General features: G+C 42.4%; 1 protein-coding gene across 1 annotated transcript in view; it reads left to right on the forward strand.

Annotated features, from left to right (window-relative positions):
* Window positions 1–22469, forward strand: part of GUCY2C (guanylate cyclase 2C) — a 1918134-nt gene that overhangs the window by 164690 nt on the left and 1730975 nt on the right. The window contains exons 2-3 of the mRNA XM_073591935.1: window positions 11518–11630; window positions 11719–11786. Coding sequence (XP_073448036.1) covers window positions 11518–11630; window positions 11719–11786 — 181 coding nt within the window. The remainder of the gene's footprint in view (window positions 1–11517; window positions 11631–11718; window positions 11787–22469) is intronic.

The following is a 22469-nucleotide window of genomic DNA, read 5'->3' on the forward strand; positions in this document are numbered from 1 at the left end:
CTTAATTTGTAAATAAGGATCATCTCTTCCTTGTAGAACTTAGCAGCAGTACAAGCGACTTCCTGTAGGGGTGTGATGTCATTCCTGTGTGCTGGCCACCGCTTTCCAAGGAACACATATGCGCATACCTGTACGCACACAGCAGTTGCGCATCTAGATGCATTTGGCGCATCTAGCTGCAGAAACACAATTTTTATGGAAATTAATGGTAAAGCAGATGCAGATTTCCAGGACTGGACTAACAAATATTTCTAGTGAAAGGCAACTGGTGTTTTCTATTAAACAAGGTCTAAATGGGCCATTGACATGCATCACAGTTGTACTTAAGAACATGTCTTTGCAAAGTTCAACTAAATGAAATCCTTTCTTTTTTTTGTTTGGGGATAGAGTGCAGAGGGATTAGAGGTCTGGTCAGTTTTTGGGGATGTCTGCACCCCTGATAGGGTGAAGACACCTCCCAAATGTTGCCGCTTTCTCCTTCAAATTTATTCACTTCCTGTCACATAGCCAAACAGGAAGTGAGGGTAAAACCCTACCAATGTCTTTCCTAGGGGACACACAGGTTAATCTAAATAGCTTCCCCATTAGGTAAATTGCACTCTAGCATTTTGCTGTGTACACCCCAAATTATTAGGTATCTTGGACTTTGGGGTTTATTTACTAAAGGCAAATCCACTTTGCACTACAAGTGCACTTGCTGGAGATCTGACTGGGACAGGCAAGGAAAAGAAAAAAACACCATCTTTGCTTCTACATAATTGGATGTGAAAATCACCAGTGCTTCCTCTCAGATTCAGCGACTACACTTGTACTGCAGAGTGGATTTTCCTTTACTAAACCCCAAACTGCCTAAGAATTTGGGGTGTACACAACAAAGTGCTAGAGTGCAATTTGCTTAATGGGGACACTAGTTAGATTGATCTGTGTGTACGAGAGAAAAGACATTGGACCCTTACTTCCTGTTTGGCTATGTGAGAGGAAGTGAAGCCAATTTTAAGAAAAGGGACACAAAGCCCAACCTAAAAAAGCAGGGGTTTTAACACTTACTTGGTTTCCCTCAAATGCCCACAATTAAAACGGAAATTGTATACTCACCTTTCCATAATTTTCCTTTCCTAATGCATCTTCATGGCAGCACACACTGGGTTGTGACTCCGCCTCCACAACCTTACAGGATTGGTCTAGCTATAAAAGTTGAAGAGAGATGACCCCCACCATTCTCTGTATATATCATCTAAGAACAGGGTGGGAACCTGTGTGCTGCCATGAAGATGCGTCAGGAAAGGAAAATTACGGAAAGGTGAGTATACAATTTTCCGTTTTCCTGACGCCTTCATGGCAGCACACACTGGGAAATAACTCGCCAGTCGGGAGGGTGCAAAAATTAAGGTTTTATTATTCTAAAGAGCTGTGGAATTGGCTTTAATAATGGATCTGCCAAAGTCTGCTGTTGTAAGTTGAGCAGAGTCAATTTTGTAGTGAGAAGCAAATGTATGTCTAGAAGACCAGGTCACTGCTTTACAGATTGTTTCCAGTGAAACCCTGCAGTATGCTGCCCATGAAGTTGCCACTGCCCTGGTTGAATGTGCCCTGATGCCTTCTGGGATAATTAGTTGCTGAGTAGAGTATGCCTTTTTGATGGTGCTAACCAGCCAGGATGCGATTGTTCGAGAAGTTGCTGGATGACCTTTCCTAGGTCCATGTGGGATTATGCGAAGAGTATCCGACTTTCTGAAGGAAGCTGTAGTTCCCAGATATTTGGTAATGACAGTTTTGACATCTAATGCATGAGGCTCGCCTTGGTCGTTTGTAAAGGATGGGAGGGTGATATCCTGATTATAATGAAAAGAGGATGATACTTTGGGAGTGAAATGCTCCGAGGGACTCAATACCACTCTATCGGGATAGAGGACATGGTTCTGTTATCAGTAGTGCTTTAAGTTCTGAAACTCTTCTTGCAGATGTAATGGCAATAAGGAAGGTTAACTTCAAAGTCAGGTTCCAAAGTGAAATTGACTCAACGGGAAAAAAGGAGGTTTTGATAATGTGTCAAGAGATCCCATGCCAGAAATGTGGGTTTCCTTGGAGGTCTGATTTTTAGGGAAGCTTTCATGAACTGGATCACCAGAGGGTGTAGGGCCCATCTAACGCCTGTTTTAGCTGATAGGGCAGAAACCTGGACTTTAATGGTACTTGAGCTCAATCCTTTATTGATATATTGATACCCAACTGAAGGAATTCCAGAACTTGCGGTGGCTCTGGTGATACTGGGTTCCAATTTTTTTGTTGGGCCAGTGAACAAAACCTATTCCAGACTTGGGAGTATGTTTTGTTGGTGGTGCTTTTCCTTGCCTGTAAAAGAGTTGAAATTACCTCCTGCGAGCATCCTTGCTCTAGCAGCCGAGTCCTTTCAATTTCCATGCTGTCAAGTGTAATTTCTCTGGTGTAGGAATTGACCCTGGGATAGGAGGTCTGATGTTACCGGGAGAGGCAGCGGTTGTTGCAGGCTGAGCTGTAGTAGGGTTGTGAACCAAGGCCTCCTCGGCCAAAGAGGAATCACTGCTATTACTGTGGCTGATGATCTCCGAAGCCTGGATAAGAACCTCGTGATTAAGGGTACTGGTGGAAAAATGTAACCTAGCCTGAAGTTCCACGGATGGGTCAGACAATCCATTCCCTCGGCCGACGGGAAAGCTGTTCTTGACAGAAATCTCCGACATTTGGTGTTCGCAGGGGTAGCTGCTAGGTCAATCTGCGGTATTCCCCAAGTTCTTGAAAGGAGGGAAAAGGCCTGTTGGCTCAATGACCACTAGTTGTTTGAGAGAAGTTCCCTGCTCAAATAGTCGGCCAGCATGTTCTGGGCTGCTGGGACATACACCGCTCTCAGGTCTATTAGATGCACTTGTGCCCAATCCATGATGGGCCAAACTTCCTCCATTAATGTGCGACTCCTCGTACCCTCTTGCCTCTGAATATATGCTACAGCGACTCTGTTGTCCATTTGAATCACAATGTTCTTCCCTGCCAGGTATGGAGTGAAGGCCAGAAGCGCCTGAAAGGCTGCTCTGAGTTCCAGTATATTTGATACTATACCGTGAGCTTGAAACTTCCACTGCCCTTGGGCTGCTAGATCTTGGTAGTGAGCTCCCCATCCCTTCTGGCTGGCGTCTGAAGTGACCACCTCTGGCTGTGGAGGAACTATAGGTTTGTACCTCTTGAGGTTGCTGGACCGCGTCCACCACCACATCGATTGTTTCACATAGCTGTGTATGTAGATTGTCTGAAGCATTGATACTCCATTCCACTGCCTCAGAAAGAAATTCTGCAAGATTCTTGTGTGCCATTGGGACCACTGGATCATGGGCAGGGTTGCAGACATGGAACCCAGGACACTCATACACACTCTGGCTGGTAGGCGTGTAGCTGAGATTAGCCTCTGAATTTTCTGGAACAGGGGCTAATCTTCTCCCGAGGGAGCTGTACTCTGTTCTGAATGGTGTCTAGTTCTGCCCCCAGAAATACCATCTTCTATGTGGGCTGAAGTTTGCTTTTCTGCCAGTTCATTAGCCACCCGAAAACTTGCAGGGTTGAAAGTAAGATCTCTCGGTGTTGTATCAGGACCTGGCAACTTTCTGCTAGAAGAAGTATGTCATCCAGATAATGGTGTACTCTTAGACCTCTCTCTCTGAGGTATGCGATGACAGGCAGAAGAACTTTGGTGAAGGTCCTGGGAGCCGTCTAAATGCCGAAGGGTAGGCACTGGAACTGGAAGTGATGCTGGTTGATTGAAAAACTGAGAAATCTTTGAAAGGCAGGATGTATTGGAACGTGAAGATAGGCATCCGATAAATCTATGGACAGCATCCAATCTCCTAGATTCACAGCTAATAGTATGGACTGTAGGCTTTCCATTTTGAAGGATTCTAATTTGATGTTTCTGTTTAGTCTCTTTAAGTCCAGCACTGGCCGTAAATCCCCTCTTTTCTTTTTTACAAGAAAGAGAGGGGAGTAGAATCCTCTGCCTCTTTGACACAGCGGAACTTCCAAAATGGCTTCCTTTTGTTTTAGTTCTGTTATGTATTTCAGAAGGATCATTCTCTTGCCTGGAGAAGATGGGAGTTTTGTTGGAAGAAAGTGGTTTCTGGGAATCTTGTTCAAGAATCTCCACTTGTGACCGAACTTGATCGTGGAAATGGTCCAAGGGTCCATGATGTTTTCTGACCATATTCATGTGAATTTTTTGAGTCTGGCGCCCACCCTCGGAGGATGGGTGGGCGTATCTTCAAAAGGACTTCTGCTGTTCGCCAGAAGGGGTGGCCTTGGTTTTCCGCATCCTCAGGAAGGATGATTGTGTGTTCCTCCAGTTTCTCTTAAACTCTTTACCTGGTCTATAGGTTTTGGCTTCTCTGTAATTTTCGGGAAGGTTACCCTTGTAAGCAGGACCCCTTGATCTTTTGAGTCTCCTGTCAGAGGGAATGAGGCCCGATTCCCCCCCCCAATCACCTTGGAAATGGCTGCATCCAATTTGGAGCCGAAGAGATTCGAGCCATCATAGTGGATCTTACACCAATTTGTTTTTGATGCTGCATCGGCTACCCAGGATTTTAGCCACAAAGCTCTCCTTGCCATCACCGAGGCTAACATAGCCCGGGCTGAGCACCTGATAAAGTCCACGGAGGCTTCTGTGATGAAATCGCCTGTTAGTTTAAGTTCCTGTAGAGATGAAATTACTTTCTCTAAGTCTGCTCCCTCCTGGTGAGATTTCTCGATATTGACAGCCCAGCCCGAGATGGCTACCAACCGCTGCTGTGGTGACTGCTGGTCTACAAGCGTCTCCTGCTGTGGAGTAGGCTTTTTTAAGTTCCAGATCAATCTTCCGATCTAGAACGTCACAGAAGGAGACGGCGTCCTCGATGGGTAGGTTGACATGTCTCGCCAGACGCATCAGGGAGGTATACACAATAGGAGCGTTAACTAAGGAGTTGAAATCTAGACTCTTTTACAGGATACATCTTGACTAGTCTGTTGTTTAGGCTAGGCCTCTTGTCGGATCTTTCCCATTTGTCTTTGATTAAATCATTAAACTCCGCAATGAAAGGGAAGGTCTCTGGGTCCTTCTTCAGGTTTGAAAAATATTTCTGGGTCTTCTGAGGCGCTTCCTCAGACTCCTCCCAACCTATGGCCTCCTTGACTGATTTTGCAAAAGGTTTGACCAGAGTGAAGTCAAACCCTGCTGGTACTTCTGGATCCTCATTTTCTGAAGGGGATTCTGGATCCATCCCTACCTCGATTGCTGAGCGAGGAGGAGCCATGGAGGTACCTGGGTCTGACCTGGCCGGCAGGGGTGTTGTTGATTCCATTATGGATTCTTGCACAGATTCCCGAATAAGTTTGGTTACTTCTCTGACGTCTGATTCTCTTTCTTTTGTGGCTTCATTGAAGCACGTGCGACTTGCTAATTTATCTGGCAAAGCGGTGGCGCCACATACCCAGCAGGTATTAGCTGCGGGACGAGTGTGTTGGCTTTGTCCGTGATGTGACGAAGGTGATCTTTCATGACGTAATCTGCTACGTTGAGAGTGACTGTGGCGTGAATGACCATGGCGAGAATGACTGTGGAGTGAGTGCCTGTGACGAGATGAGGAGCGTGACCGGCTTCTGCGGGATCTTCTGCCTGAGGTATGGCTTGACCTCTCTATACGTCTTGATCTAGACCTGGAAGGCCTGTCAGAAGGAGTCTTGTTAGGAGATATGCTCTCTTTTTTCTCTCTCTTCGATACTTACCACTGAATGCGGATAGCCCCTTACCTTATCGGCCGTGGGTGATCTGCTTGGGCAGTGGTCTCCATAGGATAGGCAGGAAATAGAAGAAGTCTGGAAAGATTTTTAAGAAGCAGAAATATATATATATATATATATATATATATATATATATATATATATAAATACATATATAATTATTTATATATATATTTTTTTAAATGTGATATACAAGGAAGTCACTGTAAAATTGGAAAGGAGAACCTTAAGAGTACTTACTTGGCCTCAATGAATAAATCCTGAGCAAGGATGTGCAGCCTGGAGTCATAAGAAGAATACAGACATTACCGTTTGCGGCAAAATGACGCTTCACGCATGTGCAGAAGCGTCGCGATGACTCCGGCGCCATCTTGGAAACTGGAAAACGGCTGTAAATGGCCCCCTCACAGTCTCCCACGCATGCGCAATGTGGGACGAGACATGTGGCGGCCATGATAGACAAGATAAGAGAAGAAGAAAAAATATATGAGGAAAAATAGTAGAAGGGGGAGAATAATGACTGGAAGAGAAAGTGGAGACCACTGCAAGTGTGAAGCTTCTTTAAAGCTTACTCTGTGCCAGATGTTTCGTGCTGATGCCCCTGAGACCACCAGAGTGGGGTTCCCTCCATAAAAGCTCCTTTAGAGACTGTACAGGAGGGACTTCCAAACAGGAGAGGCGTGAAACTGCTGGAGCGATGTGGTAAGAGGCTTTGCGATGACCATCCGTCTTGTCAGGTGAGGATAAAAAAGAGAATGGTGGGGGTCATCTCTCTTCAACTTTTATAGCTAGACCAATCCTGTCAGGTTGTGGAGGCGGAGTCACAACCCAGTGTGTGCTGCCATGAAGGCGTCAGGAAAATAGGATTGCCTTGAGCTAGAGTTTAGCGCAGTGCTCTAAATCAGTGCTTATCAAGCCTGTCCTCAAGTACCCCCAACAGGCCATGTTTGCAGGTTTTCCTTCATCTTGCACAGCTGCTTTAAATCACAGTCAATGGCTTGGTATTTTGGACAGCTATTCTAGAGAAGATAAATTCACAAAACATGTCCTGGCGGGGGTACTTGAGGACTGAGGCAGAGAACCACTGCAGTAAAAAGGAAAATTGAATACTTACCGCTCTATAAATTTTCCTTTCCTGGTGCCTATCCATGGCAGCATACACACAAGCCATGCATATGCTACCATGAAGGCACCAGGAAAGTATCTTAGAAAAATCACACCTGTTTTGTTTTGGCATGACAATCAGCCTAGTTAAGCTGCAGCTGTGAAATCTGTTGCATGAAAAACAAAAAAACCAAACATCAATATTTGCAGCAAATTTTATTGGTCAACAAAACAGGAAAAGAGCAAGGAAAGCAAAATAAATAAATAAATAAATAAAAATGTAAAAAAACCACACACACAACACACGTATATTAATTTGGGACAATGTCAGAAAATGGTTTTTGAGGTCTGATCACTTTGCATTGAAAATTAACAGGAGATAAAAGGACATCTATTAATGATTTAAACATTAGTCATAACATCTTGAGAATGATTTAGCAAAATAATTCAACACAGACAATTAAATCAAAGTGAACGTAAAAATGGCACACATTGACATAAAAAATATTTCATGGAAAAATATCCCCCACCCAAAAAAAAAACCACATCAAAGTAAAAACAAACTTGCTTGAAAACACATCTGTTTTGCAAAGACAAACAAAATACAAGGAGAAAATACATGTGTTACAAACTCGATAAGGACACCCAAATGTACTCTCTTGCCGCCCCCCCCAAACACACACAATTTTGCCTCTTTTCAGGGCAAGGTAAAGAATGCTATCTGCAAGCTTTATATAACATAGGTTTGTGTGCTAATGAGGCAATTGAAAACACATGAAACCTACAAAATGCAAGAGACAGAACTTCAAAGTGGGTGCACCTGTTAAGGATGTCCTTAAATTACTAACCCAAAAAACACACTCTCTGAGCATGCCCAGAAACATCCAAGAAACACACAAAAAGCACCCAAAAAAAAAACAAAATCTCTGAGCATGCCCAGACCAACCCAAATGCATTTCACACACCAAAAGGCACAGGAAAAAAAATCAAAGTCCATGAGCATGCCCAGACCAACCCAAATGCAGATAGCACAAAATAAGCCACCCCCCTGTCCAAAATGAAGCACATCATCCAGCATGCTACAGAATTAGAGATGGGACAAACAACCCCCCGGGGGGGGCAAACAAAGAGCCTAACATGTACAAAAGTTATACAACAAATACCAATGCAGTCTATAGGAACTGACTTTTTAATTTTGCTAGTCCCCACTTGGCTGGCTTATCTTCTAGTTATTGGTCTTAAAATGGGTATGGGGGCCCAGGTCCCACCCTAAGGGACATATATCAATTGTCAACAATTTGGAGAACCCCAAAAACGTAACAAGGAGAAATGCCTTTAAATATGCAAAATTGCTTAAGGGCAAGTTCACACCACATGCAGTCCAGTGCGTTTTTTTTGCATCAAAAACGCATGGAAAGTAGGTTATATGTTTTTCAATGGCATAGTTCACACCATTGCTTGCAGTTCCAGTGCGTTCCAGTTCCAGAAAAAAAAGTAGAACATGCTGCATTTTTCCTGCACTGGACTGTACTGGAACGCTGTAAAAAGCAAAAAAAAACCACATCAGAAACACAGGAACGCATCAAAAATGCACATGCAGAAAAGATTCTGGACTGCGTTTCTATAGAGTGAACTTGCCCTAAAGCTTTTTAATTGGGGGGGGGGTACTCTGCCTGTAAAGTGGTGCATCTGTAGCCTGTATGCAAAATGATGCAATGCTGCTTCAAAGATGTACAGCTTTAGAGCAAACTTACAAATCGACATTGCAGCTGCAAGATTTTAACATAAAAAAAATAACCTGCTCCCCCCAATACATACAAGGCTTAAAATGAGAACCCCCACGTGAAAAATACCACCCCAAAATCAAAAAATATCGTGCCCCTCCCACACACTAACAAACCCCTAGCCAAAGACAGCAAGCCAGCTAATGAAAGGGGGTGGATGTTTGGGGGCAGGATGGGCTCAAGCACCCCAAAAGTGGTTTGGATTGGTGAAGGCAGCTCACAGCCTTTGGAGTATGGAGTGGAGTGTACAGTTCCCCTTTAAAGGCAAAAACTAGCCCAAATAAAACACATGCATTAGAAGTGGAGACAAGAGCATCGGAGTGTAGAGTTCCCCTTTAAAAGCAAAAGCTAGCCCAAATAAAACATATGCATTAGAAGTGGAGACAAGAGCATTGGAGTGTAGAGTTCCCCTTAAAAGGCAAAAACTAGCCCAAATAAAACATATGCATTCAAAGTGGAGACAAGAGCATTGGAGTGTAGAGTTCCCCTTTAAAGGCAAAAACTAGCCCAAATAAAATATATGCATTAGAAGTGGAGACAAGAGCATTGGAGTGTAGAGTTCCCCTTTAAAGGCAAAAACTAGCCTAAATAAAACATATGCATTAGAAGTGGAGAGAAGAGCATTGGAGTGTAGAGTTCCCCTTTAAAAGCAAAAGCTAGCCCAAAGAAATCGTATATGCATTAGAGGAGGAAGGTTAAATGTCCTTTTAGGAGGAGAGTCTTTTTACATAATTTTAACAAGGGACATGTCACATGTTGGCAACGTAACACGCTAACATGACCTGTGTGCAAATATCCTAAAAAAACACACAAAAGTGAACCAGTGTAAAAAAAAAAAAAGTTTAGAGGAGCGCCCGTTCAACCCACGCAAATGCATTTACGTTGCTTGACATTTACTAAGATTTTGCCGGCGCACTGAACCAACGCATTTGACCATGCGCAAATGCCGCTTGCGCATGCGCAGTGCATAAATTGACCTCACGCAGTCCTAAATGTACTTGCAGGCGCAGCAGGCTTGTTCAGAAAAAGTTACTTTCTCATTCTATTTTGGGCATATTTGTTACTTGGGCAGTTATTACTATACTTTCTCACATCACCCCACATCACCCCCATAATATTGGCACTTCCAGCTTCTTTTAATTTTGAGGTGAAGATGCAGAGCGCCAGGTCCATAGTGGCGCACTGATCGCCTCCTCCCATGCGCTGAGATTAATTTAGTAAATGGGCAATAGTGCTGTGTTACCGGCGCAACTGTTATGTAAATACCAAAACATACGTTGCGCCTCGGCGTGCGCCTTAACTCATGATGCAAATGGTTCGTAAATCAGCCCCAATATCTTTTGTGCAAAGCAATCAATATACGCTTATTGGTATTTTTTATTTACCAAAAACATGTAGCAGAATACATATTGGTCTAACTTGATGAAGAAATTAAATTTTTTACATTTTTTTATTGGATGTTTTATAGCAGAAAGTAAAAAATATTGTTTTTTTTTCCAAAATTGTCTGCCTTTTTTTGTTTATCGCGCAAAAAATAAAAACAGCAGGGGTGATCGAATACTATGAAAAGAAAGCTCTATTTGTGGAAAAAAAAAGGATATACATTTTATTTGGGTACAGCATCGCAATTGTCAGTTAAATAAATGCAGTGCTGTATCGCAAAAAATGGCCTGGTGACGAAGGAGGTAAAACCTTCCGTGGCTCAAGTGGTAAAAATTGCGTATACCCGTGGAATTACAGCAAACTATGGTACCTAAATATCTCCATAGATGGCACTTTAAAAGCCCTTATGCCCTGTACACACGGTCGGACATTGATCGGACATTCCGACAACAAAATCCATGGATTTTGTCCGACGGATGTTGGTTCAAACTTGTCTTGCATACACACATTCCAACAAAGTTGTCGGAAAATCCGATCGTTCTGAATGTGGTGACGTAAAACACGTACGTTGGGACTATAAACGGGGCAGTAGCCAATAGCTTTCGTTTCTTAATTTATTCTGAGCTTGCGTGGCACTTTGTGCATTGGATTTGAGTACACACGATTTGAATTTCCGACAACGGATTTTGTTGTCGGAAAATGTTATAACAAGCTCTCAAACTTTGTGTGTTGGAAATTCCGATGGAAAGTGTGTGATGGAGCCCATACACGGTCGGAATTTCTGACAACAAGGTCCTATCGCACATTTTCCATCGGAAAATCCTATCGTGTGTACAGGGCATTAGAGGTTACCATTTTTGAGTTACATAGAAGATCTGGCACTAGAATTATTGCTCTGACTCTGTTTGTGACGATACCTCATATGTGTGGTGCTATCACAGTTTACATATGTGTTTGACTTATGTACATATTCACATTTGCACGTGAGCCAGTATTGGCTTGTAAACAAACTGACCAAAACCAGAAGTGATTCAATTCTCATTGTGTCCTGTTTCTGACATCACAGTGGAGGAGGAACCACAGAAGTTCCTCCAACTCTTCTTAGTGCATCTGATGCAACAGGTTGCATTGGTCCCTGACCTATTCTACTAAACATGAGCTATTGGGCTCTGTAATCAACAAAAAACAAACCTTTTCTTTTAACAACGCACCTAAGATTAATCTGGTAAACATGTGAAAAAGCTTAGACATCAACCTTCTGACCTGAAATAGGTAGTTATGGTAAATATAAAATATTCATGTGAATATTTTTACCTGACTGAAAAAAAAAGCTGTAATAAATATTTTTTTAAATTATATATTATAGTCCTTAACATAATGCTTGAAAGCAAACAAATAAAATATAATAAATTATACAAATGTTTCTCTTATTTCTCTTTTCATATAGGAAAAAATGTCGTTTTAAACATAGACTATCAAGTCTTCACAACTGATATCTACTCCACACAAGGTTGTGTATCCAGTGGCTGCGAAGGAGTTGAAAAGCTCAAGAATCTTAAAGTAAGTAAAGTCAGTAAACAGGAACAAATCTCAATTTTTAACTGAAGAATTAATGCTTAAAGACATCAATCTGTTTCTTTTTTCACAGCAAGACAACTCACTAGGTTGTGCAATTCTTGGTCCATCTTGCACATATGCCACCTACCAGATACTCTCGTGAGTAAGAAGTACAGATAAGTATGATGAAAAATAGGTAGAAAGGTAACTGCACTCTCTACAGGGGCAACTTAATCCATACACCAGATGCACTCCAACGTCATAAACAGTAGAAAGAGCCGGCAACACTGAGATCCTTGAAGTGTACAGTAGTTTACTGGTACATCAGAGTGACAATGAAACAATAGCGCTATTGTTTCATTGTCACTCTGATGTAGCAATAAACTACACTTCAAGGATCTCAGTGTTGCTGCCTCTTTCTACTGTTTATGAAGAAAAATAACGAAATTAAATTGTGGCACAAATAGGTATTTAAGGATCTTTTATTAAAGCTAGATATTATCTATAAATTGTTACAATATGGGAATATGCATTTAAACAAGCTGCAACTACAGAAATCCATTGAGCGCCCAACGTCCTGTAGTTAACTGACAACAATACCCCTGCTGCTCCAAAATCCCTACTCAAATCTCTTCTGCTGTACTAGAATTCTTTCCCGTTTACTTATCCCCATAAAACAAAGGGGATGGTTCTATAGTACAGCAGGTAAGATCTGGAGCAGGGTTGAAATTACTGCTTAGGATTTCTGTACAGCAAAGGCAGCAATGTCAGCTCACTACAGGAAGTTAGGAAATTAAGAGCTCACTGAGTTTCTAGCAGGATCAACAAACATTTTGATATACTTGCAGTATTTTATAGAGACAAACCATGGTGAAATGTGCATGTATATGTGTATGTCATAGCAGAAAACCCCCCAAAAAGTATACAATACATGCACATCCCCCCCCCCCCCATGTTTTATTACTTTAAAAACACACATACAAAAAATAAATAGATTGGGTACAATGGTGGTGCCCTGTGGAAATAGCAAAAATTTCATGTGCAAGCAATCTAAAGTGGAATCATCTTACTTAGCTGAATATAGTGTTAATCAATGTTTTGGAGACATACTGATCCGCTTAATCATGGTTACTGCCTGGTTATAACAAGCATGTAGTAATCTCACAGCGCTGTTATATTGAAAATTAAAGGTGAAAAACCATTCAAACAAGAGATTCTCATCAAACGGTTTCCCCTTCACACACTACCACGCCACACACATGGAAAGTGATTTTAGGAGAAATACACAAAAATTAAAAATGCAAAGCAACCACATCCTACTAACCTTGTAGTGCAAAAGGGATGTTTTATAGCAATTGCATACATATAATGCATATGATAGAATTCACATGAAAACAGCCATTTTAGTCCAAGTATAATGTCTGAAATGCTATGGTGTGTGGTGGCCAATTCTACCATCTTTATTCTATAACTTTATATTTGTAATACTGTACAGATTTGTAGGTATATCTTGTAGGGGAAACTCCAAAACCCATGGGTTTCTGTAACATTTTGAGTGCTGAAGCCAGATTGCAAAGTAGATACCCGTATTTATCGGTGTATAACACACACTTTTTCCCTCTTAAAATCAGGGCAAAATCATGGGTGCGTGTTATACGCCGATCCCCATTGATCTCCGCTCCCCTGAGGGGAGAGGAGCGAGCGCCGCCGACATACACATAGCCGAGTGTACTCGGCTAGGCTCGGCTCCGCTCACAGTCACGCCCAGTTCCGCCATTGGACCTGTGTTATGTCCATCATACGGGTGGGACTGTGAGAGGAGCCTAGCCAAGTACACTCGGCTTTGTGTATGTCGGCGGCGCTCGCTCCTCTCCTCTCGCAATCAGCGGAGATCGCCGCCAATTTTAAATATTCAGCCTGCCTGGGCAAGGCTGCAATGACACAAGGCTGCAATGACACAAGGCTGCATTGACACAAGGCTGCAATGACACAAGGCTGCAAAGACACTGGGCAAGGCTGCAATGACACTGGGCAAGGCTGCAGATGGACACTGGGCAAGGCTGCAATTATGGACAAGGCTGCAGATGGACACTGTTAAGGCTGCATTGATGGGTATTTAAATGTAAGATTTTTTCCTTAAACTTCCCTCCTAAAAGTTTTTTATCTTAAAATTTCCTCCTAAACTTGGGGCGCATGTTATACACTGATAAATACGGTATATTTGTTATACAAGCATGTAGGTAGAAATACATGCAGGGAGAGCAGCACAATATGGGGAGGGTCATTCACTGAGGAGAAGGCACTGCACCAGTTCATACATTAATTGGTGCGTTAATTGAATGTGCAAACCAGCACACTTTGAAGTACAAATAGCGATAATAAATACCCACATATGTAAAATGCAACTGGTGCTAGGGTAACTGTGGTTTTCTCATTGATAATCACGCACGCCCAATACAGTTGGTTAATTTCATCTAATTGGGTATGTCTTGTTAGGCAATTAGTAGGTGTTCTCAGCTAATTAACCCTTTTGATGCTAATCTCATTCCTATTACTTCCAATATATCTTTGAAATGTGTTTTTCTTCTTTTTTTACCCAAATCTTTCAATACATTACAAAGAACAGAGAAGTGTTTCTAAACCCAATAAATTTATATTTTCAGATCTTGATCTTAAAGGTGACCATACACTGCAATCAGTTAGATCTGAAATAAATGAGATTTAGTGCAAGCGTCTGTTTGATTTCCTATAATTTGAATTACTTGTTCAAGTGCGTCTTCCTATTACCTATTTTGCCTAAGTATTGAGTTGTACAGAGATTGGCTAATCAGATGACCATCTTAAGTGCAAAATTTGGAACGTAGATGTGCCATGACCCACTTGTATTTTCCAAACAATATTTTTTGGGCATTATACAAGGCATATGAGAACACACCTTTTTTCAAGACATGCTAGAGTGACCAGAAATCTTCAAACTATGGCCCTCCCGTTGTTGCGGAACTACACGTCCCATGGGGCATTGTAAAACTCTGACATTCACAGACATGACTAGGCATGATGGGAATTGTAGTTTCTGAACAACTGGAGGGCCGTAGTTTGAAGACCCCTGTGCTAGATCATTATTATGCCTCCAGAATTGGGAGTGTGGAATCTACCCAACTTCTCTCTGCTGGTGGACATAAGAACCAACATCTATCGATATACTGTATATTAGGGATGAGCTGAACACTCCCCGGTCTGGTTCGCACCAGAACGTCCGAACATGCCAAAAAATGTATTCGAGTACGCGAACACCGTTAGAGTCTATGGGACATGAACGTGAAAAATCAAAAGTGCTAATTTTAAAGGCTTATATGCAAGTTTTTGCTCTACAAAGTGTTTGGAGACCTGGGTCCTGCCCCAGGGGACATGTATCAATGCAAAAAAAAGTTTTAAAAACGGACGTTTTTTCGAGAGCAGTGATTTTAAGAATACTTAAAGTGAAACAATAAAAATGAAATATTGCTTTAAATATCGTGCCTGGGGGTGTCTATAGTATTCCTGTAAAGTGGCACAGTTTTCCCGTGTTTAGAAAAGTACCACAGCAAAATGACATTTCTAAAGGAAAAAACGTCAATGAAAACTGCTTTTGGCTGTAATGTATTGTCGGGTCCCGGCAATATAGATGAAAATCATTGAGAAAAACGACATGGGTTCCCCACCCCAGCCTATTACCAGACTCTTTGGGTCTGGTATGGATATTAATGGGAACCTCGCACCCAAATTAAAAAAAAATGGGGGGCCCCCAGGGACTATATACTGTGAACAAAAGTATACAGTGGGGACAGAAAGTATTCAGACCCCCTTAAATTTTTCACTCTTTGTTATATTGCAGCCATTTGCTAAAATCATTTAAGTTCATTTTTTTCCTCAATGTACACACAGCACACCATATTGACAAAAAAACACAGAATTGTTGACATTTTTGCAGATTTATTAAAAAAGAAAAACTGAAATATCACATGGTCCTAAGTATTCAGACCCTTTGCTGTGACACTCATGTATTTAACTCAGGTGCTGTCAGTTTCTTCTGATCATCCCTGAGATGGTTCTACACCTTCATTTGAGTCCAGCTGTGTTTGATTATAGTGATTGGACTTGATTAGGAAAGCCACACACCTGTCTATATAAGACCTTACAGCTCATAGTGCATGTCAGAGCAAATGAGAATCATGAGGTCAAAGGAACTGCCTGAAGAGCTCAGAGACAGAATTGTGGCAAGGCACAGATCTGGCCAAGGTTACAAAAAATTCTACACTTAAGGTTCCTAAGAGCACAGTGACCTGGTTGCAATTGAGGGAAAGATGAATGCGGCCAAGTACAGGGATATCCTGGACGAAAACCTTCTCCAAAGTGCTCAGGAGCCTTAGACTGGGCCGAAGGTTTACCTTCCAACAAGACAATGTTGTTGAGGGATCATCCTTAGCATTCAGACTTTATAAAGAACGCAACAAGAAATGTAAGGGTGCAAATAGGACGGTTAAGATAGAACATGAAAGACACATAGCGGAGGAGAGCAAAAAAAAATCCCAAGAAATTCTTTAATTATGTAAACAGTAAAAAAGGAAGGACAGACCATATTGGCCCCATAAAGAATGAGAAAGGACATCTGGTTACAAAGGATGGGGAGATGGCGAAGGTAATGAATTTTTTCTTCTCCTCAGTCTTCACGAGTGAATCGGGGGGCTTCAGTAACCAAAACTGCAGTGTTTATCCTCATGACACAACACAGGAAGCACCTCCATGGTTAACAGAGGACAGAATTAAAATTAGACTTGAGAAACTTAACATTAATAAATCACCGGGACCAGATGGCTTGCATCCGAGGGTACTTAGGGAACTCAGTCAAGTGATTGCCAGACCGTTGTTCCTAATTTTTACAGATAGTCTACTGACTGGAATGGTACCAGCTGATTGGAGAAAAGCCAATGTGGCACCAATATTTAAAAAGGGCCCAAAATACATCCCTGGGAATTACAGACCAGTTAGCCTAACATCAATAGTATGTAAACTCTTGGAGGGGATGATAAGGGGCTAAATGCAAGATTTTAGTAATAAGAACGGTATCATTAGCAGTAATCAGCATGGATTCATGAAGAATTGTTCTTGCCAAACCAATCTATTAACCTTCTATGAGGAGGTGAGTTGCCATTTAGATAAAGGAAGGCCCGTAGACGTGGTGTATCTGGATTTTGCAAAAGCGTTTGACACAGTTCCCCATAAAAGTTTACTGTACAAAATAAGGTCCATTGGCATGGACCATAGGGTGAGTACATGGATTGAAAACTGGCTACAAGGGCGAGTTCAGAGGGTGGTGATAAATAGGGAGTACTCAGAATGGTCAGGGGTGGGTAGTGGGGTTCCCCAGGGTTCTGTGCTGGGACCAATCCTATTTAATTTGTTCATAAACGACCTGGAGGATGGGATAAACAGTTCAATCTCTGTATTTGCAGACGCTACTAAGCTAAGCAGGGTAATAACTTCTCCGCAGGATGTGGAAACCTTGCAAAAAGACCTGAACAAATTAGTGGGGTGGGCGACTACATGGCAAATGAGGTTCAATGTAGAAAAATGTAAAATAATGCATTTGGGTGGCAAAAATATGAATGCAATCTATACACTAGGGGGAGAACCTCTGGGGGAATCTAGGATGGAAAAGGACCTGGGGGTCCTAGTAGATGATAGGCTCAGCAATGGCATGCAATGCCAAGCTGCTGCTAACAAAGCAAACAGAATATTGGCATGCATTAAAAGGGGATCAACTCCAGAGATAAAACGATAATTCTCCCACTCTACAAGACTCTGGTCCGGCCGCACCTGGAGTATGCTGTCCAGTTCTGGGCACCAGTCCTCAGGAAGGATGTACTGGAAATGGAGCGAGTACAAAGAAGGGCAACAAAGCTAATAAAGGGTCTGGAGGATCTTAGTTATGAGGAAAGGTTGCGAGCACTGAACTTATTCTCTCTGGAGAAGAGACGCTTGAGAGAGGATATGATTTCAATTTACAAATACTGTACTGGTGACCCCACAATAGGGATAAAACTTTTTCGCAGAAGAGAGTTTAATAAGACTCGTGGCCACTCATTACAATTAGAAGAAAAGAGGTTTAACCTTAAACTACGTAGAGGGTTCTTTACTGTAAGAGCGGCAAGGATGTGGAATTCCCTCCCACAGGCGGTGGTCTCAGCGGGGAGCATTGATAGCTTCAAGAAACTATTAGATAATCACCTGAATGACCGCAGCATACAGGGATATACAATGTAATACTGACACATAATCACACACATAGGTTGGACTTGATGGACTTGTGTCTTTTTTCAACCTCACCTACTATGTAACTATGTAACAATGACCCTAAGCACACAGCTAAAATAATGAAGGAGTGGCTTCATAACAACTCCGTGACTGTTCTTGAATGGCTCAGCCAAAGCCCTGACTTAAACCCAATTGAGTATCTCTGGAGAGACCTAAAAATGGCTGTCCACCAACGTTTACCATCCAACCTGACAGAACTGGAGAGGATCTGCAAGGAGGAATGGCAGAGGATCCCCAAATCCAGGTGTGAAAAACTTGTTGAATTTTTCCCAAAAAGACTCATGGCTGTATTAGATCAAAAGGGTGCGTCTACTAATTACTGAGCAAATGGGTCTGAATACTTAGGACCATGTGATATTTCAGTTTTTCTTTTTTATTAAATCTGCAAAAATGTCAACAATTCTGTGTTTTTCTGTCAATATGGGGTGCTGTGTGTACATTAATGAGGAAAAAAATGAATTTAAATTATTTTAGCAAATGGCTGCAATATAGCAAAGAGTGAAAAATTTAAGGGGGTCTGAATACTTTCCGTCCCCACTGTATATACTATACGGCCTGCCCTATATACTCTGCAGAAAATTGGGCCTTAGGTGTTGGTGGTTCCAGAGCACTGTAACCCCTCACAGTTACTCTTGTTGTGTGCAGGAACAGGCTCTGCTGTTAAATATTATTTCAAAAATTGTAATTACATGCCCCTGTTAAACAGAGGCAGAAAAATTGGGCCTTTGGTGGTGGTGGTGTTGGTGGTGCCACTACACTGTAAACCCTCACAGTTACTCTTGGTGGGCGCAGGAATGGGCCCTGCTGTGAAATATTAGATCAAAAATTGTAATTACATGCCCCTGTTAAACAGGGGCAGAAAAATTGGGCCTGTGGTGGTGGTAGTGGTGGTGCCACAACACTGTAAGCCTTCACAGTTACTCTTGGTGGGTGCAGGAATGGGCCCTGCTGTGAAATATTTGATCAAGAATTGTAATTACATGCCCCTGTTAAACAGGGGCAGAAAAATTGGGCCTTAGACAGCGGTGGTGCCACAACACTGTAACCCCTCATATATACTCTTGTTGGGTGCAGGAACGGGCCCTGCTGTTAAATATTATATCAAAAATTGTAATTACATGCACCTGTTAAACAGGGGCAGAAAAATTGGGCCTTTGGTGGTGGTGCCACAACACTGTAACCCCTCACAGATACTCTTGTTGGGCGCGGGAACGGGCCCTGCTGTGAAATATTAGATAAAAAATTGTAATTACATGCCCCTGTTAAACAGGGGCAGAAAAATTGGGCCTTAGGCAGTGGTGGTGGTGCCCTAAACCAAAAATATTGTTGTAAGCTAGCATCATCAAGATTGAGGAGGAATAGGATAGTCACTCAGCATAGGCAGTCTTCAAGGGATCCCACATCCATAGAAAGTCCAATCAGTTACATCAGCATCAGGTGCTTGATAGCTGCTGCTGATCCAAGACTGATTCATTTTTATGAATGTGAGCCTATCAACGAAGTCTGTGGACAGGCGCACTCTATGATCTGTTACAAACCCTCCAGCAGCACTGAATGTACATTCAGAAATAACGCTGGATGCAGGACAGGCCAGTAGCTCAATTGCATATTGAGCAAGTTCTGGCCAGTGGTCCATCCTCAAGATCCAGTAACCCAGTGCGTGGTCTGTTGGAAAGGTCTCCAAGTCAGCTCTTGCCCCAAGATATTCATGCACCATGTAATGCAGACGCTAGCGATGGTTGCTTGAACCGATCAGACCTGCTGAGGACGCTGAGGACCGAAAAATTGTCTACAGGCATCGGTCAGCCGGCCACCTTCTCCACCGCTCTTCCTCTGACTGAACGAAGCCTCAGCAACACATTGTCCAGCACCAGGAAATTGTAACCTCCCAGGGTCTAGAAACGCATTGCACAAACCTTTCTTCATGGCCTCCTGAAGATGTTTCATCCTCTGCTCCCTCTGCGAAGGCAGGATGAGTTCTGCAACCTTACCCTTGTAATGTGGATCAAGAAGGGTTGACAGCCAGTAATGATCCCTCTCCTTGATACCACAAATCCTAGGGTCCTTTCGCAGGCTTTGCAGAATCAGGGAGGCCATGCAGCATAAGTTTGCAGATGCATTCAATTGTCCTCTGGTTCACTGAGGATGACATTTTCAGGAACTACCTCCTCCCAACTGTGTACAACTCCTTGGGTTTCTGGGGACTGAAAACCATCCCTTGAAGACTGGGGGGCCCCCCAGGGACTATATACTGTGAACAGAAGTATACAGTGGGGACAGAAAGTATTCAGACCCCCTTAAATTTTTCACTCTTTGTTATATTGCAGCCATTTGCTAAAATCATTTAAGTTCATTTTTTTCCTCAATGTACACACAGCACACCATATTGACAAAAAACACAGAATTGTTGACATTTTTGCAGATTTATTAAAAAAGAAAAACTGAAATATCACATGGTCCTAAGTATTCAGACCCTTTGCTGTGACACTCATGTATTTAACTCAGGTGCTGTCAGTTTCTTCTGATCATCCTTGAGATGGTTCTACACCTTCATTTGAGTCCAGCTGTGTTTGATTATAGTGATTGGACTTGATTAGGAAAGCCACACACCTGTCTATATAAGACCTTACAGCTCATAGTGCATGTCAGAGCAAATGAGAATCATGAGGTCAAAGGAACTGCCTGAAGAGCTCAGAGACAGAATTGTGGCAAGGCACAGATCTGGCCAAGGTTACAAAAAATTCTACACTTAAGGTTCCTAAGAGCACAGTGACCTGGTTGCAATTGAGGGAAAGATGAATGCGGCCAAGTACAGGGATATCCTGGACGAAAACCTTCTCCAAAGTGCTCAGGAGCCTTAGACTGGGCCGAAGGTTTACCTTCCAACAAGACAATGTTGTTGAGGGATCATCCTTAGCATTCAGACTTTATAAAGAACGCAACAAGAAATGTAAGGGTGCAAATAGGACGGTTAAGATAGAACATGAAAGACACATAGCGGAGGAGGGCAAAAAAAAATCCCAAGAAATTCTTTAATTATGTAAACAGTAAAAAAGGAAGGACAGACCATATTGGCCCCATAAAGAATGAGGAAGGACATCTGGTTACAAAGGATGGGGAGATGGCGAAGGTAATGAATTTTTTCTTCTCCTCAGTCTTCACGAGTGAATCGGGGGGCTTCAGTAACCAAAACTGCAGTGTTTATCCTCATGACACAACACAGGAAGCACCTCCATGGTTAACAGAGGACAGAATTAAAATTAGACTTGAGAAACTTAACATTAATAAATCACCGGGACCAGATGGCTTGCATCCGAGGGTACTTAGGGAACTCAGTCAAGTGATTGCCAGACCGTTGTTCCTAATTTTTACAGATAGTCTACTGACTGGAATGGTACCAGCTGATTGGAGAAAAGCCAATGTAGCACCAATATTTAAAAAGGGCCCAAAATACATCCCTGGGAATTACAGACCAGTTAGCCTAACATCAATAGTATGTAAACTCTTGGAGGGGATGATAAGGGGCTATATGCAAGATTTTAGTAATAAGAACGGTATCATTAGCAGTAATCAGCATGGATTCATGAAGAATTGTTCTTGCCAAACCAATCTATGAGGAGGTGAGTTGCCATCTAGATAAAGGAAGGCCCGTAGACGTGGTGTATCTGGATTTTGCAAAAGCGTTTGACACAGTTCCCCATAAAAGTTTACTGTACAAAATAAGGTCCATTGGCATGGACCATAGGGTGAGTACATGGATTGAAAACTGGCTACAAGGGCGAGTTCAGAGGGTGGTGATAAATAGGGAGTACTCAGAATGGTCAGGGGTGGGTAGTGGGGTTCCCCAGGGTTCTGTGCTGGGACCAATCCTATTTAATTTGTTCATAAACGACCTGGAGGATGGGATAAACAGTTCAATCTCTGTATTTGCAGACGATACTAAGCTAAGCAGGGCAATAACTTCTCCGCAGGATGTGGAAACCTTGCAAAAAGACCTGAACAAATTAGTGGGGTGGGCGACTACATGGCAAATGAGGTTCAATGTAGAAAAATGTAAAATAATGCATTTGGGTGGCAAAAATATGAATGCAATCTATACACTAGGGGGAGAACCTCTGGGGGAATCTAGGATGGAAAAGGACCTGGGGGTCCTAGTAGATGATAGGCTCAGCAATGGCATGCAATGCCAAGCTGCTGCTAACAAAGCAAACAGAATATTGGCATGCATTAAAAGGGGATCAACTCCAGAGATAAAACGATAATTCTCCCACTCTACAAGACTCTGGTCCGGCCGCACCTGGAGTATGCTGTCCAGTTCTGGGCACCAGTCCTCAGGAAGGATGTACTGGAAATGGAGCGAGTACAAAGAAGGGCAACAAAGCTAATAAAGGGTCTGGAGGATCTTAGTTATGAGGAAAGGTTGCGAGCACTGAACTTATTCTCTCTTGAGAGAGGATATGATTTCAATTTACAAATACTGTACTGGTG

Source organism: Aquarana catesbeiana, linkage group LG07 (genome assembly GCF_042186555.1).
Source record: "Aquarana catesbeiana isolate 2022-GZ linkage group LG07, ASM4218655v1, whole genome shotgun sequence".
Classification (NCBI taxonomy): domain Eukaryota; kingdom Metazoa; phylum Chordata; class Amphibia; order Anura; family Ranidae; genus Aquarana; species Aquarana catesbeiana.